We start from the raw sequence: 27,550 nt of genomic DNA, 5'->3' as shown, positions 1-27,550 counted from the left end.
ATGTTGTTTAAACTAAATACCGACCTGATAAATATCGTTAAATGGTTCAATAAGAATAAATTAAGCATAAATGCTAAAAAGTCAAACTTCGTTGTATTTTCGTCACCTAATCGAATTATACCTAGGAACCCCTCTGTCTTCGTAAGCGATACTCAAATTCATTCTACCTCTAGTACAATGTTTCTCGGGGTCAAATTAGATGCACATTTAAAGTTCAATTCACATGTTTTAGAGCTTACGCGGAAAGCCGCATATGCCATTAGAATATTTCTAAAAGTTCGCCCGTTCTTTCGTTTTGAAATATTGTTGTCACTTTACTATGCTTTCTTTCACAGCAACATAATCTATTGCATTTCATCATGGGGAAATACGTATGCCACTCATTTATCAACCATCCAACATCTTCAAAACCAAGCATTGAGAATAATAACGTTCAGTGGCTTCATGTCCGATGCATCAGCCTTACTCTGTTCGCATGGAATTTTATCAGTTCAGAAGCTGACTAAATATTTTCTCGGCATTCTTATTTACAAATATGTGAATGGAAAACTTCCGATTCCTTTGCTACACTCAAGTCAGTTTCCTCAGTCGTCATCGACTCGTTTTGCAAAGGCTAATAACTTCCTTTTACCCAAATCTAGAACTAATTATGGCAAGTTTACTACAAAATTTTCTTCTATTTCCCTTTGGAATTCTTTACCTTTGGAGATCAAAAATAGATCCCTCGAAATGTTTAAAAAAGGCTTGCGTTTGCACCTATTAAATTCTTAATGCATGATACTATATGAACTGAATGTTATTGCATTTTTCTGTTAGTTTTGTGCTCATCGGTACACCTTGTATAACTTATGTTCGCTATTTCGTGTTTATCTGTACAATTTTTATATCTTAAATTTTCTATCCTTACCGTAATAATGCTTGATATTATACAGAGTGAATGTTACTGCATTTTCGTGTTAGTTTTTGCATGCTTAGCTGTACATTTTTTATAACTTACGTTCGCTATTTTGTGCTTATGTGTACATTTTGTATACCTTCAGATTTCTTTCCTTACCACTCTTTACTATTACGTTGTATCGCTCATGTATGATTTTATAGGAGGTCTCACTCACAGTCTCACGACTTTGAGACCTCCTTCTGTATTTGTACATAACACATGCACTTGTATCACTTGTATTTCGATTCTGAATAAATTCTGAAATTCTGAAATTCTGAAATAACCCTGGTCAACAAAGCAACGCTGCTGCGTGCTCGGGGGTTGGACTTGTTTGGGCACGTCATGCGCAAGTCCCTTCACGCTCGGATGCTGGAGAGGGTAGGGAAGAAATTTGGAATGCAAAAGCTAAGCGGAGGAGCAATAAAGGTTTTGAGCTCTCCTCCTCTCATCCTCGTTTCGCACCGCTTCGAAAAACCTGTTTCCTGCACTCGTGATGAACCTATTCGAAAAATGTTTGTGGCAAAATGTTCCTTACCGGACACCCAACAACTTCCGCTGTCTAACTAAAATTCGGATCGGGCCTGGTCAGTGACCCTTTATTATATGTTGAAACGGACACGGGGTCTTCTTTCGCTAGGACGTGATTCCCATTTGAGACAGTTTGAGTACTTGGTTTGTCCGAGCAGGCATTAAAAAAGTCACAGCTTTGCCACAAAGGCGAAGCAATGAACCCGATAGCAACAAAATGGAAGGTTACGCGCGGAATCGCGAGCAGATCGAAACGTGTTTCGCGTTTCTCACGCACAAATGACGCACGAAATGTACTGACAGGTACAGATGAACGCGACTAAGCATCTCGGTTGTTTCTTTGCTTTGTCTGAAAAGCGCACCCTTTTCGCAAACAGAGAGTGTTCAGCAATTGCAGTGATCTTTTTGTGCCCAGTAACTACAAGAGCATCATCCATTTGAAAGCCCAAGGCCAGCCAAGGCGTCCCCATCGCGAGATAAGCAAGCGCATGGCTGAGCGTCGACCCTTCCACCTGTCCGCGAAGCAAACTACGCGTCGGAGACGAGAGCATGCGCCGCCACGTCGTACACAATGTGGCAACGCGCGTTCATTGCGCCATATCGCTGGTAATGCTGAATACACGATATCTCTCCCCAAGATGCCCACCACCAGCGGTAAATAGTAGATATAATTTTCTTGCCGTTCAAACTTGAAGGAGATGCTCTTTCTTGACTCAGTTGCTAACGCCTCGCCATCACAATTCAGAGGTATGAAAATCAATTCTGTGCACTGGAGACATTTTCTGAACTATTTTTGTTTCTTGACTCAGTGGCTAACGCTTCGCACTCGCCAATCAGATGTCTAACGTGTGATTGCGCGTGCTGGAGACGTTTTCAGGACTATTTTTTTTTCTTGCGTTTTCACATTTATAGATAGGTATACATATACAGTGAGTGACATCGAGGTGAGCGGCTAAATTGAGCCGAGAGTGTCCATATAACTGCTATCACAATAATTAAAGAGCCAGCGGGGGTCGTTTTTTACTACAGTTATGTTATAGTGGGCTCAATGGAATACGGGGATTAAAATGATCATGTGCAGTGCGCTAAAGAACCCCTAACATCTATCGCATACGCGGTATTTTCACGTCGAGCTCTACCGTGTTTGCATGGTCTACGTATTGTACGTAAAACTTGGCCGTGGTTTCGCGTGCCCGCCTTGAACTGAATTTAGCGCTGGGGAGGACGGATCAAATGTTTTCCAGCTAACGCCTCTGCAAAATGGCTTCTCTTGCCCCTAGGTAACTTCCACGACAGAGTATTACTGACAGCTTAGCCTGGCTTTCAAGATAATTATTCTCATTTCAGACAAATAGCCAAAAAAGTGGCATACAAATCATGTGGCTGTGTGGACACTAAGGAACTCATTTTTGCCACTGCCCATCTTATACTCAACGACGCGTTCTCGGAGCCAAACTCGATCGTGTTAATGCAAACCCGGTGCCCGAAAAGAAGATCGCAGGACCTTGGCCGAACCTTTCGCACATGCACAAGGCCACGAAAGCCCTACTGAGCTACCTGATGGTGACCTCACTTCACGAATGTCATGAACTACCAGCGCAAGTTTATGTTGTGTGTTCTGTGTAGCCATTCATTGCCTTTTCTTCCTTCGAAGCGAAGCTCCTTTAAGGCGTGGGCTGAACATCCCGTCGTAATCGTATGTAGCCACCTCTCGTTAGTTCTTCAACCGACCGTAGAGGGCGGTACTTGTACATATAACAAAATGCATATACGCTCAAATATACAAATGGCACAATACTAGAGGACGTTACTTGTATGATAAATAATCAAAGTCACATCATATCCAAGGAGTGGGGTGAAGCATCCGTCAGTGCGTCCTTTCTTCTGGCTGTCCGTTCGTGCTTGCTTCCGTCCATCTGTGCGTCCTTCTGTATGTTCGTCTGTGCGCCCATCTGTGCATCCGTGCATCCGTCCATACGTGCATCCGTTCATGCGTCGATCTGTCCTCTCGTGCGTCCTACCCTGCGTTCACCCATGCGTCCGTCCATCTGTGCGTTCATCTGTTCATCCGTGCGTCCATCCATGCTTCCGTCCGCGCGTTCGTCCACGCGTTGGTCCATCCATGCGTCCATCTGTTCATTCATGCGTCCATCCGTCTGTCCTCTCGTGTATCAATCCGTACGTCCATGCGTCCGTCCCTGCGTTCGTTCATCTGTCCATCCGTCCGTCCAACCTCTCGTGTGTCTATCTGTGCGTCTGTCTGTGCGTCCGTTCGTCCGTGTGTCCATCTGTTCATCCGCGCGTCCATCCGAGCGTCCGTCCTCTCGTGCGTCTGTCAGTCCGTGCATCCGTCCCTGCGTTCTCGCATGGGTCAACCAGACAGACAGACAGATGACGGACGGACGTGGCCAGCGGATGATTCAGAGTTCGCTGATAAAAAGCATGATACGCGCAAAGTGGCGGTGGCTCGTGCTCGAAGACGGAACCCCGATGTGCAAGCACGTGAGAAAATAGCAATGACGTCACACCAAGACGCCAATGATCACGTGTTCGTCGGTGGTGCCATACGCTAGGGGGTGCGGTGTAGTTAAATAAAGGCCGTTATAACGCGCACGTGCAGTCAGAAGGTCGGCGGATGGACAAAACAACAGAGCAGCGTGCGTGAAAGGCGGCGGTGGCTCGCGCTCGAAGACGGAACCACGATATGTGAGCGCGCGAGAGAGAAGCGTGCCGATAAGCTACGCAGCGACACCGACAAGGTCCTGCTGTATACAAGAACGGAAGGCCGAAGAGGCACGGTAGCGGACTGCGGACCCAGCTTGGCTTCACTCTCCTTCCCTCACCCCGTGAATATGCTGTCATTTTTTATTTAGTTTCTTTTTCTGTTATTCCAAATACTACCGCTACCCCCCGTGCAGGGTAGCCAACCAAGCCTAGCTTCGTTACCTTTCTTCATCGTTTTCTCCTGTCTCAGAGCAAACAAATCCGCAACATGAAATTTGTGCTTGTCGTGCATGGTTCATAGTTACTTATACTTTTAATATCGCTAAAACGTTACAGTATTCCTCCGCGCATAGATACTGGTGAGAATAGCCGCTTTCATTTTCTTTTCATTCTTTTTTATGCATTCACCCTTCGCGTGATGATACCACTATCTCAGGTTATGTACATAATCGCTACCACGCTAAACTATAACGCACTGTCGCAACGGACGTTTGTGGCACGAAAACGTGAATTCCTTAGATCTCCTATCACACTAAAACTAAACTATCTTTTGAACTAGCTCATAAACAGGTGACCTTTTTCGCATGATAGAACAGACTATGTATCTGCAGCTCTCGTACTCACAGGAATGCATCGCACACGTGCTCATAGAAGTCCTCACAGGGGAGGACACTGCTGTAACCGAAGCGGAACAAGTAGTCGCGGTTCCACAGGCACACTTGTGACTCACACTCGTCCGACGGGGCAGGCACCACCGTGACGAAGGAATTTGAACTGTTATCAGGCCGCACTCTTGCCTGCAGGCATACATCAGGTACGTACATAAAAAAACAGCTGTAGTTGAGGCATTGCAACAGCCCTGGCTGACATAAGGACACTATGTTTTGCAATAAGGTTTCCCTGACTATAAAAAGAATGCCATTTCGGGCTTCTTTAACACCAGCGTCGCAAGGCCGCTGAAGTGTCATGAAAATCATTACATGCCGGTCATGCATGGCAGGATTTGCATACTACGCTCATCCTGCTCGCATGGCCACTTTTTTTTTACAATACGTGTATCGAAAGTGCGCTCATACGACATGCGTGTATGCGGAACATGAATGGCCAGTAGTAACACAACAACCATGGCGTGAATGTTCTGCTTTGCGTGACCTTAACGCCACGCTTATGGTGTTCTCATGGCTGGTTCGCTAAAAGAACGTGTATCGAGGTTGGTAGGAGGTGTACTAAACTAATACATGCATGCCTTGCATAGCATGATTCACCAGTCATGCTCATTGTGTCTTGTGGCTACTCATTAATATGACATCTAATAAATTTGGTGTGGTGCGACACGAGAATATGCTAAACATACATGGAATGTAATAACATTAATATCATGCCACGTTCACTGTGCTTTCGCGTTTGTTTTGTTGACATGACATGTTTAAATAAAAAAACGGCGCAAATTTATTGACAAAGGCGGAAGAAGAAATGATGAGGCACTTAACTCGCAAAGAAAGTTTATTTTAAGCAAAAAAACACAAATATTAGGCAAAAGACCTAATCACACGGCACACCATGGCGTCGGCGTAGCAGAGCAAACAGGGTACGAAAAGGATCTTATCAAAGTGAAAAGCGCCCTATGTTACACACATGTTACATTGTATAATTGTATATTGTGACAAGAGCGCTTGCTGATCACAAATGGCAGGCGTTAACATTGAAATCGAGGCAAGCATGGCATATACGGCATGATTTATTTAACGCAGTCGTGTTGTACTTGCAGTCATTTTATTAACTTGATATGTGTGATAATTGTTACGGCATGTCATCGTATGAAGAACATACATGACGAGGCATGCATGTATATACAAGCGTATACATTTCATGAGCCCAGTATACTGAACATGCATGCAAACATGACAAGTACATGATAGAGAGCAATGCAGCATGACAGTTTTCTATTGATTTGACAAAAAAACAAACAAGTATGTAGCACCTTTTTATTACATTGATCCTCGTAGTACACAGCATGTACCAGATTTTCGTCTCACCGACCACGCCTCCGGCACTTTTTTTTTCTGTGACACGGACTCTTGAACACTATAACGAGTTGAGAATACTCACTTGTGCACCCTTCGCCATAGAATCTATCCCCGCGTCCACGCTGAAGCGAAGGTGAGCGCACATCACGATGAGTACGATGAGCAGGATTAGAGCGAGGGATCCCACGACAGGCAGCGATAAGAGGTCGCCCATGGAGAAACGCCGCATAGACAGCGTGTGTCGCTGAAGTCCAGCTAAAGGTGGTGGCTGGTCACCTCTCATGGCGTCGGCACGATGACCACTTGCTGGTGCTCCCCGATGACTGGGCTACTCGTGCTACTGCTACTGATGATGGTGGTGATGGGCATTATGAACACGATTGCGCTCACCCACAAAAGGGCCTGGGCCAAGAATAGGACGTCAAAATGTATATTGTAAGAGCGTAATAAGCAAATGAGAGCTGTATATTTAGAGAAAGAAATAAAACACATAGTAAGAAAGAATTTATTCAGCAAGCCATGAGATTACCTGGGTTTCCTCCCACAAACAAGGATAATTTTCAATCCAAGAGTACAATTAGAATATGAATAGAGTCAGCCTAAAGTGAAGCTTTTTTTCTGATATCGCTGACGCTATTGTTGCCGTGGGTGAAGAGGAAAAGTAATGGCTGAGTGATAACCCGGAATGAATTATTAGCCCTGATACACCGTGAATGACCTTTAGAGAAATGTTTCTTGCAAATTTAATTACGCATAAGAAGTCGATGTTCAGACAATGCAAATATGAGAAAATACAAAAGGATGCTTCAGCATTGAAAATAGAGCACGGAAGCGTTATCAGGCCCCGTGCGCGTTGTGCGCTCAAGTTCTGGCCTAGTTTCTGAAATCTGCAACAAGGCATTCCGTGCTGAGATATGCGAAGAGATTTCACCATGGTTTGGAGGTATAGCCCCTGCGATTTCATCTGGAGCGTGAGGCGGGTGAGGAGGACATGCTCAAACAGTTTGCCCAGGCTTGAGGCGAGGCAGATGGTACAGAGGTTGTGGACAATAATGGGCTTCGTGGTGTTAGGATTGAAGTTGTCGTTGAGCATTTCCATTCTGCAACCACCTGCCCATTCTTTCAGAACTGCCTGAAGTAATCGGTGAGAACATAAATTCAATGGTCATCTATATTCTTGAGCATGGCATTGGTTATTCGGGCCTCACAAAGAGTAGAGCTCTTGAGGGTGGCTCTGACGTCAGCTTGCAGAATCGGGAATTCGAGGGAAGGTTTATGGGGACCACGATAGTCGGAATATGATGTCGCCTGATGCGCAGTGGTATAAGTTGGTTTGGTTTAGTGTAACCGTGTATGCTGATTAGGCTGATTTTGACAGGGAAGGCCTTTTAAGTGATGACCGCGTTTCATTTCTAGGTAAGCTAGGGTCTATCATATGTCGAAGAAGATGGCAGGGCCTAGATGAGGAGAGATTACCTTGCAGCCAGTCACATATTTCGCGCCAACCAGATATACGGAGATTGGCGCTGTGCTCGTCTATTCAGTCTTGAAGGTACGCTGGTTTGAACTCCACCCTTTTACAAAGTTTTACGGTATTGCAGCACGTGAGTATACAAGTTTGTACTTGGAGTAAGTGCGCTAACCTGCTGTCTATTTCGGGAGTCCAGAAGGGCGGCGTGGGAGGGGGGGTTGTCGAAAGTTTGCGCAGTACCCTGCACGAGAGCCGGTCCCCATGTCGAACATCGCGCTGCTCATACCTCATTATGCAAAACCTACACTCTTAAAGCTTCACTCTACAAAGCTTGCACATCCCGTTTGAACTCTGTCATACTTATGACAGAGCTCAGAGAATGATGAGTCCCCATACTGTGAAACTGATGAATACCATGGTTTAGCGAGGAGAAACAGCAGAAGTGGTGGTGTAGCAGTTTATTTTAAACAATGCCTTGCACAAGAGGTTGTTCAAGAAGCTATTGTTGGGCCACAATGCATTTACCTCCTGTTTTCTTTCTGTCGTGAACATAAAAAATAAAGTCAAGTCAAATTCTTTTCAGTTATTCGTAGATTAAAAAGTGAACTTGAGTGCTGAGGATGCTCTGTACTTAAGACATTAACCCAGCTAGTCTGCCGGACACGATCCTGTTTCCTTTTGATGTGATTGTGCTTCTGTCTTCAAGCTCTACAGTTATGCTTGCCCAGGGTTTCATTTGAGTTGTCGCAACAATGTGGTCATTGCGACCAGCGTCGCAACAATGTGGTCAAAATAAATGTCTGAGCTTGTTTCAGCGCTGATACTGTTACCGATTTGAGGTTTACTGAAATGAAGGTGAATGAATAGACCCTGAATAGGACAGGTGCAGTGTCATTACCACTTTGTCTTGTTGATACGTATATACCCGAGTCAATATATGGGCAATAAAAGATTTTTAAGATAATTACGTCAGCGTTTTTCAGCAGTAGAGGCGGCTTTACTGAGAGTGATTAGTTCCGAAACGGATTGCTCTGAAACAAGGTAACACTTGAACATAAAGATGCCACCCAATTTATAGGAATAATTCGGGAATGTGGGAGAAACCTGATAGTTTATTAAAAGACAATTGTGCGGTACAGAATTATGAACATAAGCACTTAGTAATCCTGGGTTGCTTAGTGGAGTCAGAGGGCACCAAAGCGTATCCTGGCAGCAATATGTTTGTACGAGACTCTTGAGAAGCTCTTATAACAGGGGGTGTGAAGGAAACAGAGAGCAGCTGCTAACTCGCACTCGGTGAAACCGCATGCAGTTTCAATGCATCATGCGCAGTTGAAGACGGCCGGCCTTAAGTAGCGTCGTTTTGCAGACCTAGAGGACGAGCGATGGGAGCTGATGTGGTAGAGCCTTCTTCGCCGCGGGAAGAGACTTCAGCTGAGGAACTTGTATGAATAGGGTCATGATTACTCGTATGCCCTCTGTGACAATACCTATAACGGTTTGAATATATCTTTGAGTCTGAGCTTTAATGCTGCCGTTTGGCAAATGCTTCAAATTTGGAGCCTGTGTGTATATAAGGAGCGTCATCTCACCAGAATTCCTTTCGGAGAGGGGCGACTGAAAGACGGATAATGCGTGCCCAGTGTTGAGATATCGCGATGGTATCGGTAGCCGAGAGCGGAGAGCAACTGAACAGACGTTGCTGGAGCCTTCGCCCAGAGACGGATTAGGGAGGCCATCATTTCGAAAACAGCAACGTTTAAGGCAGCAGTTTGTACAAAGGCGGCCAGCACAACGAAGTGCTCAATCGTGGGGCGAGCACGGCCTTAAAGGGCCCGTAAGCCACCCAGAGGTGAGTCCCTATACTGTTGTTGTAGGGAAATTGTGCACGAGTGTACGATTAACACCGAGCCGTGAGACTTTTGCGAAACAGTGTAGTATAAGTGGAGTTAGACGTGTTTGATTATGGAAACCATGACCACCATAGTTTTTGCTCTCTCCTCCACTGGGATCCTCTCCCACGCCGCTTTGGCCTATCTCCGAGCGCCGCTCCTAATCTCGTGTGGCATACGCCATAGGTGACGTGCTGCTTGAAGCACCGTCGTTGCCGGAACTGTGAGTCAATGCTGTTTTTGTGGAAAGTGGCACTGCGAGGGGAGAATTCGCCAGAACGGTGTGTGGCTCTCTGCCGTCTAGGTGGAAAAAAGGGCTAGCAAACGAAGGCAATGCCTCTGGCACAACATAGTCAGGCATGTCTTATTATATTTTGGTATCGAGGCAACGAAAGCACCCTGAGAGAGCAGGCATCTTCGGTTAAACGAGCGCACCTTTCAACGTTGTCACTCGAGCGAAGCAGGTAAGCATGTAAATTAGGATGCGCAAGCTCCTAAGCACACCACGTCTGAGCCCACAACTTACTCAAGATGTCACCTCGCAGAGCAAGGCAGGTTGTTCGCACGCTTTATGCAGGCTTGGGCGTGGCTGTGATTGCATTTGCGTATGTGAACTCCGTCAGGGTGTCAAAAACTTTATTAAAGACCCTGAGGTGTTAAAGCCACCAGGGTGTCCGCTAGGGACATCCTAGCAGCCGTTAGTGTAGGCGGTGCTCAAGGCGGGGCGAGATCGTGTTGGCATTCCGCCAGCGCTTAGACCCTCTGGACTGCCTTTTGTTAGTTTCGGAGATTGGGGCTCCTGAGTGCCTCCTCCCTGTCGTACTCAATGAGAGGAGGTCCACGAGGTAACGTAGGACGTTGCCAGAGTTTGTGTTCGAGGGAACAGTACACTTCTGAGCAGTATGGGCATTGTGAGTACGATCTCGTTTGTAGCATGCGAAAGGCTACCTCTTGCACGCGTTCGAGATTTGCATGTGGTAAAGGGTATTGGATTCTGTTGTTTCGGTAGTATATTCGTGCAAAGAGAGTAAAGGGTCATTAAACTGTACGTCTGGGCCCAGCTCTTAGGTGGCTGATTGATCATCGCGGCGGGTTCGTTCTCGCACTCAATCATAAGTTGAGGTTGGGTTGCTGTGGGTGGACGTCTTTTCTCATGTGGCCAGGAAACCAAGAGCTAGTGCAAGCTCATGCACTTGCGTGTTTTTAGAATTTGGGCTGCTTCTGGAGCGATGTTACTGCTGAAAAAGGGTTTATTGGCGACTGTTGCGACGGTGCTTCTACAATGAAACACGATCGGGCAAGAGCAACGGTCAAGCAGATGCCAGCGATGATCAGCACGAGCCGAACGAGAGAAGCCCAGCACCCAGTACCCAAGCGGTGGCGATGTTGCTTACCAACTTTGATGCAATGGCTGGTGCGAACCGGTGTCTTTGACGCAATGGCTGGTGCGAACCGGTGTCAATGTAGTGGTGCACTGCGGAAGTCCGACCCAATTGCGGCTGAGAAACGTCGAATAAGTTCGCAAAATGCTGGCGGAGATTAAGAAGCTCGGCGCATTGATGGGCACTTAAGGTGTCGGCAATGGAACTCGAGAAGGTGTCACTCGATGAGCATTCCAGTGGGGAAAGGGCATGAAGTTCGGTCGAGGCGCTACTGCACAATTCGTCTGGCATGTTAAGGAATAAAGAGGAATCGAGGTACTCCACTCGACCGAGACATTCGCCGGCAAGTAGCGTAAGCGGTGCAGAAAGGGGGTTGTGGACGAAAATATTGCTTCCGCCCACAGTGACGTCGAGTGTAGCGAAAGGCAAGGAAACGGCTCTCCGGCTCATGAAAATGTCGCAAGGTGTAAACATTACTGTAGCGTCGTTATGGTCGTCGCAGCAAACAGGGACAGCGGCAAGAGAAGCTGGCGGAATTTCAGTGTCTTCACGTACGACGAGTTTTGCGGACCGCTCAAGAGTTTCGTGCGAAGGTTCGTCAGACAGGTGCGAAAATTGAACTTCAGCGCGTGCGCAGTCCATGACGGCATGATGATGTGACAGGAAGTCCCACCCGAGGATAACGTCATGTGAGCACACCAAAAGGACGATGAACTCGACAACGTACATAGAGCCTGGATGAAAATGCGGGCTGTACAGGTGTCGAGAGGTCGAAATGGTTGTGCGCTAGCCGTACGAAGCGATAGTCAAGAAATCGGCGTGGTCAATTTGCGTAGGGAGCAGCAGAGCTGGGCGGCTATAACAGAAACGGCAGCACCTGTGTCGATGAGGGCAAAGGTAGAAACACCATCGACAGATATGGCGACGACGTTAGCAGGTAAAGTGCGAGGACTTGGGCATTTCGATGATGGCGCAGTTCTTGCCTCTGGAACTGCGGCGTTCAGTTTTCCCGGTTGGAGGAAGCGAGTCCGGGACGCATTGTGGACAGTGATCGCCTGCGAGAAGATGAGGAGTGGGGATAGTGAGTCTGAGATGGGGGCTGGGGTGACTGAGACTCGGGAAGGTTAGTGTATCCATACTGTGGTGAGGGATAGGGAGCAGGTTGGTGCATGGGCTGCGAGTCATACGTTAACGGCCGAGTAGCGTCGTGGAGTGGTTAGAAACGACGGCGACAATATCGTGCCACTTGTCCTGGAGTACCGCAGGCGTAGCAGATCGGTCGATTGTCAACAGTGCGCCAGGAATCGCTGACTCGCGGTGCGGCTCAAGGTGTCGAAAAAGGGGTAGAGGGGGGAGCAACTGCAGGCATGGGTGGCAAAAGCTGCTGGCGGGGTCTGCTGCGTACCACCTGGGCATAAGTAAGAGGCGCGGCCACGGGCTGCATAGCTGGCGCATGGGGAACAGGCATGGCCAGAGGCTGCTGGTGGGCAGCGACGGGAAAAGCCTGAGCTACCTCTTCGGCAATAACGTCACGGAGTGGTGAGGGCAGACGAGAGGACGGCGGCTGCTGCGTGAAGGGAATCAACGACAGCTGCCGAGCTACTTCTTCACGCACAAAGTCTTTGATCTCTTGCAGGGTTGTTGAGTAATCAGTAACGGAAGTAAGACTAGATAGTGAGTCAGCGTGGGAGGAAAATGGCCGAGTCAGGGCGCGCTGCTTCCTCAACTCGTCGAAACTTTGACATAAAGTCACAAGTTTCGCAACAGTGGCAGGATTGTGCGCCAGGAGCATCTGAAATGCGCCGTCATTTATCCCTTTGAGGATGTGTCGAATCTTCTCAGACTTGGGCATGGCGTTGTTCACACGGTTGCAAAGACCCATAATGTCTTCGATGTAACTGGTGAACGATTCAGAAGGCTTCTGTGCGCGAGTCCGCAAGCGTTGTTCGGCTCTAGACTTGCGGACAGCGGGTCGGCCGAAAACGTCAGCAAACGACGTTTTGAAGATGGACCACGTCGTAATGTCGTTTTTGTGGTTGTTATACCACATTTCGGCCACGTCAGTGAGGTAAAAGATGGCGTTAGTCAGTTTGTCCGCGTCATAACACTTGTTTGCGCTCACCAGTTCGTAGTTAGCGAACCAGTCTTCCACGTTGGTCTCATCAGCTCCGCTAAAGACTTTGGGCTCTCGCAAACGAAGAACGCCGGGGTTACTGGGGAATGGAGTGGAAGAGCCAGGTTGCGCGTTGTTGGTAGCCATGCTGGGAGGTAGCGTTCAGTTGCCCAGCTCCATGTTTAGGCGACGGCGAATGGCAGCACCCAGGTTCAGGCGATGGGGAATGTCCGCACCCTCCACCAATTGAAAAAGGGTTTATTGGCGACTGTTGCGATGGTGGTCCTACGATGAAAGACGATCGGGCAAGAGCAACGGTCAAGCAGAAGCCGGCGATGATCAGCACGAGCCGAGCGAGAGAAGCCCAGCACCCAGTACCCAAGCGGTGGCGATGTTGCTTGCCAACGATGCGTTTTCTTCTTCACACTGCCTTCATAAGCCTGAATGGCGGTGCGAGAGTCTGTATAGACATTGGTATGGGAGGAGTCGATCATCGCAAAAGCTGTAGCACTCATGCTCGGCTATGGCGCTCGTTGATAGCATAACCGAGGTGGCGGGGCGTAGGGCTTCGTCGCCATCTAAACCCGTGAGTGCGAAGGTGGAGGGGTTTGCGCCGCATCAACAAAGGCGGTAGAGTTGTGATTGCAGCGTTACGGTCAAGGACTGCGCGAGCGCGGGCCAGGCGTTGTGTTGTGTTTGTTGTATTTCGGGTGAACATTTTGCGGAAATGGGGTTACCATGTACGTAGCGCAGGCAGATCCAGGGAGGGTGGCTGCACGGTAAAGGTAGGGATGTGGGGAAATCCCAGTCTCACTTAGAAGTCAGCGGCCTGCCTTGGAGAAGGAGAGGCGGATCACTTGGACCATGGACTGGACCTCGATTACTTCATCGATGTTGTTGTGCATTCCTAGTTGGCCGAGACGAGAATTACTCGTGTTTTGAGGTAAACGAAGGACTTGTTTAATGCTTTTGCGCATGAGTGTGTTTAGTTTCACCTTTTCCAACTTTGTCCAGTTGGAGGCAGAAGCGACGAAATTGATATGGCTCATCAAGAATGCTTGGTATATGCGCAAAAGGTTGGCCTCTCAAAGGCCTCGTCTGTGACCCGAGACTCGCTGAATGAGTCGGAGCATGTTTTACAGTTTAGCTGCGATGTGTGTTATTGTTCGTGCATGGCAGCCAGTGGCCTCAGCTAGGAGGCCGACAATGTGTACGGAGTCCAGGCCGGGTATTCGCTGCCCATTTTTGGCGTGTAGCGCTATCGGTAGCTCATTATGGTGTTAAGTTACGAACGCCTTGATGAGATGGCTGGTAGATTAGCCACTCTGATTTCGTGGGTGACAGTAGGCTTCGGTGGTATCGAGAGCGGTTTTAAGGGCCTGCTCTAACTCTGCCAAGGAGCCTTCCGGAAACCAGATGGTGATGCCATCTGAATATATAGCATGTTTATGTTGGGGATGTCGCGGAGTTCGTCAGACAGTCCCTTCATTATTATGCTAAAAAGGAGTGGAAGAAATACTGTTTCTTGTGGTGTTGGAACGTAATGTGTAAGTGTCGGATGTAAGTTGCGACATTGGAAGCTGGGCTTTTGGGTCTTCTAGGAAAGAGCGAACGTATGCCTGGAATATTTTTTCGAAAGCGAGGTGGGCAATGGATTCCAGTATAAAGTGGTGGCAGACGCTGTCGAATGCTTCAGTGAAATCTAGGGCGAGGATGCCACGGACATGTCTCGTTGAGTCGAAGATCTGTTTCCTTAGTATTAGCATGACGTCTTGTGTTGATAAGCGCGGACGGAACCCGACAGTATTGAAAGGAAAAAGTTCGTAATCTCCTACGTAACGCAATACATGATTTAGGAGGGCATGTTCAGCTGCTTATCTTATACATGAGGTTAGGGAGATAGTGCGTAGATTGTCGAATTTTAGAGGTTTACCTGGCTTTCGGAGAAAGATTGCCGTAGTCGTGCCCCAATGTTTAGGTACCTGGCCAGTTTCCCCTATGTCGATGATGTCTTTTGTGAGTGGTATGATGGCTTGGCAGTCTAAATTTCGCAACAGGTGGTTGGTTACCTTGTCTGGACCCAGGACCGATTGACTGTTGAGGTTGCGCATTGCTTCCTGAATTTCAGACTCAGTGAAGGGGTTGTCGAGTTCGGGTACTGTTTTGCATTCTATTTGTGGGTAGTCGGTTCGTTGTGCCGTCTTTAGGGGGAAGTGTCGTTTAGCGATTTCTTCAAAAAAGGATGATTCCGTTTCTCCCATCTTTTTGTGCGAGTGTAGAAGATGGTCTATATGGCATAGCTCTAGTTGTACATTGTTTGGTGGTCATCGAGCATGTCTTTTATGAGGTTTCATTTACCCTAATTCACATGCGGCCATCAACCACCAAGAGAGTTCATGCTAATGGAGTCATGTGAGCTCCGTGCAGTATTTGGCGATGTCTTGGTTTAATATTGATACGTGTTTTCGTAAGCGTCGGTTAAGTAGTTGTGTTTTCCAGCGCACGAATATTGACGCTTTGGCCTCAAGCAAATGTGCGACGTGTGCGTCCATTCTCGCGACCCCTAGTTCTGTTTGTATCATTTTCGTTGTTGTGGCTATGTCTTTCTGAAGTGAGGTGACTAGTTATGTGAAGGTGTATTTTTTGTGTTGTTTTTGCGCATGGTGCGGAAGGCATCTCAGTCCGTTAGCGTGAATGTACGGTGTGAGACTGATGTGTTGAGTAGTTTGGTACTGTTTCGAAGCACACCGCCGACGTGGTTACGAAGGGTGCCACGAACCTCGCCGCGGCCAAGGACACCAGCCCCACTGACAGCGAAAGGGGTTCGAAGCAACGAGAGGCTTCTCTGACGCGTAGGTCAACTGCTGGTGGCGCACCGCAGGGCTTTTTTATAAGCACCGGGTAGATCTTATTTGTCACCAACGTTCAACCAGAAGCGCCGCTCGACGTCATGTCAGAATCCTCAAATGGGGCCCGCCGCTGGGCCGCGTCATGTTCATCAACTCCGGAGCCGCTACTCGTGCTTGCACCCAAGGTCGAGTGACGTTGCCACGCATTGCGTAAGACACGCCAGACTAGAAGACGCCGACTGCTTCAACGGGCCCGTGGGCTGAGGGAGCTCACTGTGCGTTGCGTGACAGACCAGCGCTGACGCTTAATGACGTAGTTGAGTTGATTGCGTCAGGCGGGTTTGATCGCTGGCCTTGACACAGATTGCGTTTGCAGAGGCATTGACGTTCGGTGTGGACTCCAATTCGTAACAGCACCGCCACCGCCAGTCAATGCGCCGGAAAGACGAGCTGCTACCACGAGGCTCGGATGTCGGGCGCGCTCATTCCGCCAGGTCCATCCAGGTTTGCCTCCAGGGCCATGGGAAGAATGTCGCTTTAGGCTCAGTTGCATGAACACATTCATTCCTTGAGGACGGATTCTAGCTCTACTGGCTTGTCGCCGCTACTTGTCGGCCAGCTTCACTCGTACCTTCTGACGATTTTTGGCTTCAGCACTTGTCAATGCTTCTGCATCTTGTCGAGAACGGTTCAACAACAGACAACACACGACACAAGCAAGTGCCCTCGGTCACCCGACAGAACACCAGACAAAGTATAGTACAACATATACCTAGCTACGTGTCTATCGGAATTTTGTTCCCTCTACACCAAAAGGCACATGTGGGACACAAGACTCTTAAAATGAGAACTCAAATATTTACACGTACAACAACGTAATGAAGTAGAATGCAACACAATTTTGCCCCCTTGAGATTATTTTGGATGAGGGTGCTCAGCTAAGGCCAAAATGGGGACGAAATTTTGCCCCGAATCGCAAGTGAGAAATCGAAAGAAGGAGAAGGCACTAACGAAAACGCATGGCTCATTGCGTCTGCATTAGCGTTTAGCTTTCCTTTTTTGTAGCGAATGTCGAAGTTGTGCTGTTGGAGTATCATGTTCAACCTCAGTAACTGGCCACTTTTAGGCGTCATGTTATTTACCATGGTTAGAGGACAGTGGTCCGTTTCGACCACAAACCTCGAACCGGAGACATAACAGGCTAGCATTTGAACGGCCCACACGAGGCAAGCCCATTCCTTTTGAGAGGTACTGTATGCCTCTTCCCTGCCGCTGAGTTTTCGGCTGAAATGCAAAACTCGCCTTTCGTTACCAGCAGTCTCTTCCTGGCACAATATAGCTCCCAAGCCGAGATCCCTCGCGTCGCATTCAATCACAAATTTTTTAGAGAAATCCAGTGCCATGAGAACGGGCATTTTGCTTAGGGCCTGTTTCAGCTGCGAAAACGCGTTTTCCTTTTCTGTATGTCATACTATTTTACCCGCTCGGACTTTCGAAGTGCGTCAGTTAGAGGGCTGACAATGCTAGAGTAGTTTTGCACGTAATGCTAAAAGCATCCAGCTAGGCCCAACAATGCCCTTATCTCAGATTTTGTGGTTGGTCGTGGATAGTTCACGATGGCGGCTACCTTAACCTTCGAAGGTCTACACTGGCCACGCCCCACAACGTGCCCCAGGTGAGACACCTCGCCGCACCCTAAGTGATATTTAGTAGGTTTCACAGTTAGACCAGCCTTTTCAACCTGTTCAGCACGACTAGTAAATGCTCGACATGTTCTTCCCAGTACTCCGAGAATATGGCCACATCGTCCAGATACAGCAGAGAGAACTCAGAGAGGCCTTTAAGAACGTGATTCATTAAGCCTGAAAAACAAAAGGGCAAATTTTTCAATCCAACGCTGAGCTTAAGTGAACGATACATTCTAAATGGAAAAACGAATGTGGCATAGAGGCTAGTGCACTCCGTAAGGGGGACTTGCCAATACTCTCGCACCAGGTCGAACGTGGAAGTATAGCTAGACTGTGACACAGTTTCTACCCTCCACTCTTGGTTTGGTATCGGGTAAGTTTGGTCTCGAGTTATGTCGGTAAAACGCCGATAATCATTGCATGGCCTATAATCTTTTCCCGGCACTTGAACCAATAATACAGGAGATGTAGTCACTCTCGCCCAGTACTATGACTCCCAACTACAGCATTTTATCGATCCTTCTTTCATAATCTGCTTTGCACAGGGGAACATCGATACAACTTGCTACAGAGTGGCTCTTCACAAGTTAGCTCGATATCGTGTTCAATCACCGTCGTGCTTACGGGACGATACGAAAACACGTCTTTAAACTCGGAAACAATCCTTCTCAGGTCCTCCTTCTTGACTTCACATGGAACCTAGGCTCTAGGTTCAACTGCTCCAAGATTACCTCCGATCCCCTTTCGATTACATTACTAGAGGTCAACATTTCTGCTCCCTCTTCCTCTGGAGCATTCAAAAGGAAATTTACGACCGCTTGACGTTGAATGTATGATTTTATCAAGTTACTGTGACAAATTTTGTTCTGCCACCTTCCTAATTTCACTTCATTGCATGTATCATAAAGCTTCAATGTTACATTGGCGGGCCCTTCCCAATGAACCTCAAGCTTGTTCTATTTGTATGGCCGCAGCATCCTTACCTGACTACCTACTTCAAATGGGCGCTTCTTCGCAGATTTGTCGTAGTACTCCTTTGACAACACTTGTGCAGCCTTCTTGTGGCTTTCCACAACATCGTTCGTTTTTCCAAACATATGAAGGAGGTCTAGAACATACGCAACTACGTTAGGGTCCTCGTCGAATCCCTCCCAGGACTCACGTAGCATTCGCAATGGTGTTCTCAAAGTCCTGCCATACACAAGCTTGGCAGGGCTACAACCAGTGCTTTCATGAGGAGCTGATCTCAAAGCAAACATAGCGGGAGGAATACACGCTTCCCAGTCGCAATTGTGCTCGTAGCAAAGAGCTCTGAGTATCCGTTTGAGAACGGAATGCATAAAATCTACCGGATTACATTGCGGGTGATGGATCGAGCTTTGGCTTTTATTCCACATTTATCCAAAAAGGTAGAAGTAAGGTAGCTGTTGAAGACACTACCACTGTCGCATTGGGTTTCAGAAGAAATCGAACGCGTGCAAATAAGATAGCAGTGCCTCCACGACATGAGGGGAATAAAGCTCCTTAAGTGGTATCGCTTCCGCAAATTTTGTCGCTACACAGAGGGCCGTCAGACTGTACCAACAACCTTGCCTTGACTCTGACAATGGCCCGACGATATCAACTACTAGGTGTCGAAAAGGTTCGGTGATAATTGGCACAAGCTTCAAAGGTGCCTTTTACTTGTCCGTGGATTTCCCTACTTTCTGACAAATGTCGCATGAGCGTACAAAGTATTTGATATGCGTCCAGCATTTCGGCCAATAAAATTCAAAGGAAACTCTAGCCTTGGTCTTTTTTATGCCGAGATGCCCTGCCCACGCGTATTCTTGTGCCAGTTCCAATAGCTGGCGACGATACTTTTGTGGCACCAATAGCTGCTCATACTTGCGACCCTGCGCATTTGTGTAGCTCCGATACTGGAGCCCTCCTTTCTCAAAAAAGGAAACATTCTTTTTTTCTTTTTTCCGAAGTTTACGCTTTTCTTTCCACTTTAACCGAGAGGTCCTCCCGCTGCTCTCGAATGAGCGTTTCTCGATCAACGCTTGACAGCTCACTACAACGTTCCGATACAGGCGAGAGTGTTGTACCCCTCTCGCTCTGACTTATTGGCACCTTGTCGTCTCTTCCGCAGACAGAGACCGCACCAGTTGCATCGGCGACGGGCCACTCGGGTGACTTCTCAAAAGACTCGCACGGATAATTTCCTGTCAGAGGTTCCGTCGACTCGTAGCCAAGTTAACGCAGATCAGCAGTCCTTGCAGGTTGTGTTGCACAACACCGAACTAGATCAAGTTCCTGTGTAAGCTTCGCGCTTGCGATCGCGTGAGGGCCATGTACGCTAAGTTGGAGAAGAACGATTAACCCTGCTTTTTGAGAAGCTGCTCTGAGCTATTAGAGAAAAGATAAAGAAAACGATCGGGAAGCAGGACAGACACAGCCGCTTTGGTACGAAGCTTACTGAATGGGCCTTCAATGATTACCGTAGTGATTGGTAAGCAAGCACTCTGCTTCTTGGCGACTTGTCTGATCTACGCACATTCTCCTGTGAAGTCATACGGAGACACAAACGAAGGATAAACAACTTCCATGGTTGCCACTGAGTCTCGAAGTGCTCGACCTCTTTTCCCATTCACAATAATTTCTTGGAGATATGGCTCTAACAACCGCATGTTCCTTTCCGATTCTCGAATTGTTGCGAAAGCAAACATTTGCTTACAGTTTATCGCTATGTTCCCTTCCTTTTTGGAGTTGTAGTAGATTAGCGACTTTCATGATTAAAACGCCCGTGTGGTATCAGTGCATTGTTTAGGAACCTCACTCAATTTCTCCGCTTCCGTTAGCCCTTCCCCAACAGTGTCCTTAGTAAGAGACGGGTCCTTCCTGAAATTACGGTGCGGAGCGGGTTTCCGTTGATCAGGTTTCTTTGAGAAGCCCACTTTCCCTTCATTCTTTTGAACGCGCAGTGCCCTGCTATGCAACTTTTTGTGAGTATAACACTCCTCAGCCAACTCTGCCACCTCCCTTACAGAAATGCCATACATGGCCCTTATATAGGTTATATGTGGCTACATATAAGCATAAGTGTCAGAATATGTAACCACATATAAACATATATGTCAGCATATGTGGCTTCCATTTACGTTATATGGATGTATATCTGGTGGAGTCGGTTCATGTATGGGGTTATATACAGCCATATATGACGCGGTTGGCCCATATAAGTAATCAAATCCGGACTTAATAAGGCATGGCCACACCATATATAACATATCAAGTGGATCCTTATATGTGGAAGTGCTCCCTTATATGGGATGAACCACGTATATATTTAGCACCATGATCACACTTTTATGCGGATTGTAATATATAACAATTTCTACAAAAAGCTGACCTGCTTATGTTCTACAACAATAAGAGTATTAATATATATGTTGTTTCTGCCATGCAAAAAAAAACAATCTTTCAGGTCAGCTTTGTGCACGTGATAGTTGCGAATATGCATGCATTCGTGTAATTTAACATATATATTTTTCATGGCATTTAGGTTTGAAACAATAAGTGGCGATTAATACGACGTAAATAATCTATACGAGAGCAGACATGTTTTACGAGGACGGAATCGTGACAGGTCACAACATGTATTTTTTTATTATTATTATTTATTTATACTGCCAACCCTCACTTGAGGGTCATTACAGAGAGGGAAGCATAGGATATGGAAAGTAAATACAGACATTGATATTTTCAGCAACTTTGAACAATAACACAATAGCATATTCATTGCTCGGCAAAGTAAACTTCAAGAGCACATTCAAACTTTTTAGCGTCAAAATTTTCAACAATATGTCGCGGCAATTTGTTCCACGCTTCTATGACATCAGAGAAAAAAGATTTGCGAAAGACGTCCGTGCGAGCACCGAAGGGGCGAACCGCCACGTCATGATTGATCCGGCTGCTGAGTTTATGCGGGGGGGTTGTACGTAAATTGTTCTATCTATTTTTATTTGACCACGCAATACCTGAAAAAATACTTTTAGGTGCTGCGTTTGTCGTCTAATTTCTAGAGATTCCAAACCACTTAATTTTAACATCTCGGTAACCGAATCAGACCTTTTATACTTCGAACATATAAATCGCGCGGAAAGTCTCTGAATTCGTTCCAGTTTATTTATTAAATCCTTTTGGCCCGTGTGCTCAGATTTGGGCGCACATTAAAGAACCCCAGGTGGTCGAAATTTCCGGAGCCCTCCACTACGGCGTCTCTCATAATCATATGGTGGTTTTGGGACGTTAAACCCCACAAATCAATCAATCAATTATTAAATCCTTTTGGTGGGGGCTCCTTGCAGCACAAGCATATTCTAAAACAGGGCGCACAAATGTTTTATATGCAAGCAGCTTGACGTCTTTCGTAGCATTCGGTAATTTAGCACGCAAGAAACGCAGTTTTCTGTAAAAGGCACAGCATACATTCTCGACATGTGCGCGCCATTTCAAATGATTCGTAATATGCACTCCCAAATATTTAAATGCACACACCTGCGGTAAATAATAAGGTCCAATGCTGTACGTAAATGGTAAAACGTGTTTCTTGGTAGTTATATGCGTATATGTTGTCTTAGAATAACTTATTTTCATCTCCCATTTATCGCACTATGTTTGAAAATCATCAAGACAATCATTAATTACAATTTGGTCATTCGCACACGTCACTGGGGCATAGATTAAACAATCATCAGCAAACATTTTAATTTTTACAGGAGGGTTAACAATGTCAACAACATCATTTATATACACAAAGAACAGCAATGGGCCCAATACGGAGCCTTGGGGCACACCGGAATAAACATCAAGTGATTCAGACTCAAACCCATCAATTCGTACCAACTGCTTGCGGTTCGTTAAGTATGCCTCAATCCACTTCAAGATATTTTCGTTTACGCCTGTTCGTTTTAGCTTGAAGAGCAATTTATGGTGGGAGACCTTATCGAAGGCTTTTGCAAAGTCTATGCATATCACGTCGACTTGTTCTCTGTTATCTACGGCAGCGGCAAAATTGTGGAGAGTTTCAACCAGTTGGGATAACGTGGAAAGCCCTTGCCTAAACCCGTGCTGTTGCCTACATATCAGCCCATTTGTCTCCAAGAAAATAGCCATCTGTTTGGCAATGACGTGTTCAAAAACCTTACAGCAAACACACGTCAGAGACACTGGCCTGTAGTTGGTAAAAAGCATCCTGTCGCCACTTTTAAATACCGGTTTCACAATGGCGCTCAGCCAGTCTTTTGGAAGCGAATGTGTCAAGAGTGATTTTTCGAAGATAATTACTAAGTAAAACGACATCCACTCCGCATACCGCCTCAAAAACACAGTTGGTATTCCATCCGGTCCATTAGCCTTCTTTTCGTTCAAATTAAGTAGCTGCTGAAACACGCCCGCTTGATCAAATGAAACTGGATCCATGGCGCATGTGCAAGTATCGGCCATTTCCTTATCTTCATCCGTGAATGCCATCTTTGTAAATACAGATTGGAAAAAGTGATTGAATCCATTAGCTATATCTTGTTTCTGGGTTACAACATCAGAGCCAACCGCGATATGTTCAATCGCTTCTTTCCGATCGCTCATGTATAGCCAAAATTTTCTAGGCGAAGTGCGCAAGAACCCAGAAAGCGTTTCATTGAAGAACCTTTTTTTGGACTTGGAGATTTGGATTTTCAACGCTGCTCGTAGTTGGGAAATCTGCTCAGAGTGGCCTTGTCTTTTGCGTAATCTCTTTATTTTGCGTTTAGTGTGGATAACATCTCTAGTGATCCAGGGGTTAGTCTTCCTTGTTTTTTTCAAGCGAATGGGAACAAACCTTTCTATAAAGCTGTTAATTATTGATTTTAATTTCTGCCACAAACAATCAACTGGCTCGCTATCAGAGGCTTGCTTGAAATCATCGAAAGCAGTTTCCAAAAAGTCTAATATTGACGTGTCATCTGCCCGGCCGTAGTCACTAACAGGCACCCGAACGAAGGGACGTTTTCCAGGTTTTGTACCACATAGAATCTCAACCGAAATCAGTTTGTGGTCAGATATGCCGTCTTCTACCGTAAAACTGAAGTCCTCCATAGTGCCCGAAAGGAATACCAGGTCCAGCAGTGACTGAGAACCCGATGTTACTCTAGTGTCCTGTTGAACAATTTGGGTTAGGTTATGGCTGATCATTATTTCAATAACTTTTCGCTCCTAGTAGCATCCTTATTACCGGTCGATAAAGAAGTCCAGTCTATATTTGGTAGATTAAAGTCTCCGGCCAGGACTAATTTTGTTGTCTTGTTTAGGTTTGAGTTCAAAAAACATCTGAAGGTCTTCCAGGAACTCAGGCAAAGTGGCAGGTGGTCTGTATACGGCTCCGATAAGGTAATTGGTGTTCGCGTACGTAAATTTACACCATACAGATTCCGATAAATTGCAATTAATTGAAACTGCTGAGATACATTTTTTATGACAATTGCAACGCCCCAACCACGGGAATTTCTGTCCCAGCGAAACACTCTGTTCTCAGGAGGAACAACCACATCATTCGGAATATCGTTGTTTATCCAAGTCTCTGTTACGATCACCACAGGCGGAGATCTCGACAGCAATAAATGTTCGAGTTCAGTTACCTTATTAACAAGACTACGAGCATTGAACAGGGAAAGCGCTAGCTACGCATGTGACGGTGCAGCCTCTTCCCCTCCCACCGGGGTGCCGCCAACGCTGTCAGAGTTGCGCGTTGCTGCTGGCGATCCTTTAGCATACCGCTCCTTACGACATGGTTGGCGTTCATCTCGGTTGTAGTACCAAGTAAATAAGCTTTCGCCTACCTTCAATTTGTCATAAACTAGCGATACCTTCTCTCCGCTGCCCCTGTCCTACAACTTTTTCAGCACCGCGACCGTCTCCTTCGAATAATCATTGCTCACGCTAATAGAAGTTCTCTTTAGTTTGCTGCAGTTTCGGAGTATAGTATCTTTTTCTTTGAAATCGTAGAACCTCATTATGACTTGTCTAATATGCCCCGGCCGTTGCTTGCCCAATCTATGAATTCTTTCTATTGTTTTAACATGGAGGTTCAGTTCTTTGCCAAATATATTGTCGACTACAGAAACTTTCAGGTCTGACTCCGATTCCGGGCTGCCTTCCTTTACGCCAAAAACCAAGAGGTTATTGCGTCTACTTCTGTTTTCAAGTTCACTTAGCCTTTCTGCCTGTGTTTTTACAGTATGTTCCAGAATTTCAATTTTTGCGTTCAGTTCTTGGACTGAAGCAACTAAGGCAGCCAATCCATCGGTATTTGTCTGTATCTGGGCTAATTGATCATGAATGCCAGTCAACCGACGGTCAAATGCTGCCTGATTTTCCAAAATAGTCTGTAGCTGCTGGGCCGCAGTAGGGCCGGGGTTTTCTTCGACATCTCCCGCCATCAACAACCGCAGCAACACAGACCAGCAATCAACAAGAATCAAAGAACATCTATGAGGGCACGGCAGGACAATCAAAAATCTATCATCACTACGGTAAGTGACAACAGTGGTTTGAAAACCAACCTGGAAGACAAACGGCGGCAGTTTAGACATGTCGTTCGCATGGACGTTGCCGTGCCCTCTGAGGAGTTGCCTGATGTGCTGCTCTTTAAGTAGCTGCGCTGCCGGTGACGTCACTGAGGCCGATGCTCCATTGATCCACGGCGCATCTTCCAAAACCAGGTTGAGATGAGGAAGCAGGAAAGGCGTCCCATCAGATCCGCTTGTCGCGATCGCTGTCAAAATCCACGGCACAACCTGGAAGACGAACGGCGGCAGTTTAGGCATTTCGTTCGCATGGACGTTGCCGTACCATCTCGAACCTCGCTATTCAAGCTCCCGAAACCTCGCTATTGTTATTGAGCAATCCTATATAGTATTTTGTAAAAACAAAAAGCACGCAGCTCATATTGTTCACATAAATGCATTGTTTGAAGTGGCAGCAAGAAATAGTAATTTCAATGCAGTTTTAGCTTCCACATCGTTTAGGTTTTTCCACATCGGTGGACAAAATTGCTGATTATTTGAAGGTTTAAAAGGCTATATGCTTCCTTCATATAACACGATCTAAATTTTTCCTGTTGACCTCTCATCTGCGATTGCTTTCACCGGACATTTAACATAATTGCATGCGCAGTGCAGTGTTTAAAGAAGTATTTTCAAAAACAAAAAAAGAACTTACGTGATTGTAACTTGCAGGCACTATTATGATCACACTCAAGATGGAAGGTATACTAATTTATTGCAAAAATACATCTTGCGTTTCCTTTGGCTACGTATATTGTTCTTGGCTGTGCACATAGTAAATTTATCGAAAATTTTATGATTGCACTAGTAAACAATTAATTTGGTGTAATGTTTGCAAGCGTCAAATATATCTCACGTCATACACATGTACGTTAAAAAAGGTGCAACTGACTCACACGTGATACACATTTAATTTACCAAGTATTGAAATGCTGAAGCTTTATAGCAACATTTAACGTAGGCTGCCGAATTCACGAAACGCCTATTTTGTGTGGGTGTGTCATTACTTGGTCGAGGTCACTTATGCGCACATGCCATCATCAGGATTAGATTAAACATTGCCTTGCGAGTACAATTAATATGACACATTTTGGGGGGCTGGCGTGATGTCTAAGCCAAACTCTACATTTTGTAAACAGCCCTTTGCTGTGCAAACACGTAATGATTGAAACTGCTTGCGAACCTATCCTTTCAACACCAACACCGTGGTACATTTATCTATAAGATATGTATGCCTGTACATACCCACCAAACTGCGCAATTACACACTCACGTAAACAGATTCATGGGCACCAGGACACTAGCATTTCTTTCAATGTGGCCAAATATTTTCAGCCATGTCAGAATGTTATGAGTGTATTATTATTATTAATATTATTATTATTATAATAATTATTATTATTATTATTATTGCTGTTATTGTTGTTGATGTATCTCGCAAAACGTCCAACGTTTCAATTCCATATGCTGTCAATACTGTGTCGCTATGTAAGTTTTATGAGATCAGTGATCTTCATGTTCTTTTTGATTGCATGCTGAATTTTTTCTACTTGCGATAGATGTGCTGCCATGCGATGCTTTCGTTCTCTCCCTGTTGTCTCAACATCTCTCCAGAGTCCAATTCTCCTACATCTTTCTAAAATTGTACACCGCGATATATCGGGCTGAACTTGAGTACATATGCATATCTGATTTGGAAGGGCCTTGCTAAATCCAGCAGTAGCGCCACTGAGTCCAGAAAAATTTCATAAGCATTTACTCCCATCGTTTCACTAGAATCCTTTCAACACTGCTAGAATATTATATTTGCCATCACTAAACGGCCGACAAAATCGCGCTGAGTTGTTAATTATTTACAAGCTAGTTCAGGGTAAGATATTCTGCCCTTCTCAGTTGTAATAACTTTCAAGTTCTGTGTAAGTTATCCAGAGAGAATCGACTGTTGCATGTACCTGCCAGCTTCTTTCAACACTCTATTCTTTACAGAATACCGAGTCTCTCTAACGTCAACTTTCTTGATTCGTTATGTTTTTCATAGTCTACATTCTTTTTTTTTTTCGTCAGTGAGGGCTGTTCGTCCTAACGCAGATTCGCATATGCACAGATTCTTCCCTTTTCCGTGTTTAAGGAAGCTTTCCGCGCAAGTGTGTATAACCCACATTATTTTTCAGTCCCATTCAATGAATATCTACTCTTTTATGAGTTGTTCACAATGTGCGTCGATTTCTTTTCGACTGCTCGTTCTTGCTCTTTTTATTGATTTGCTTTTCTGCGGACAGTCTCTAATATAATGTTTATTTTTGTTTAATTTTGCGCTTGCCAGCACGATAGACCCTATGGTTGTTCGTGGATA

At 46.0% G+C, this 27,550-nt stretch overlaps 1 protein-coding gene across 1 annotated transcript; it reads right to left on the bottom strand.

The window, feature by feature from the left end:
- Nucleotides 1-5,687: 5,687 nt before the first annotated feature.
- Nucleotides 5,688-25,474, bottom strand: LOC142803558 (uncharacterized). The gene is made up of 2 exons (XM_075888682.1): nucleotides 25,195-25,474; nucleotides 5,688-6,618 (listed from the first exon to the last, which is right to left on the bottom strand). Exons 1-2 carry the CDS (start codon nucleotides 25,456-25,458, stop codon nucleotides 6,496-6,498), a joined length of 387 nt encoding a protein of 128 aa, XP_075744797.1. The 5' UTR covers nucleotides 25,459-25,474; the 3' UTR covers nucleotides 5,688-6,495.
- Nucleotides 25,475-27,550: the final 2,076 nt, after the last annotated feature.

The sequence above is a fragment of the Rhipicephalus microplus genome, chromosome 3, assembly GCF_043290135.1.
Source record: "Rhipicephalus microplus isolate Deutch F79 chromosome 3, USDA_Rmic, whole genome shotgun sequence".
Taxonomy (NCBI): domain Eukaryota; kingdom Metazoa; phylum Arthropoda; class Arachnida; order Ixodida; family Ixodidae; genus Rhipicephalus; species Rhipicephalus microplus.
This window is presented reverse-complemented; position numbering and strand designations above follow the sequence as displayed.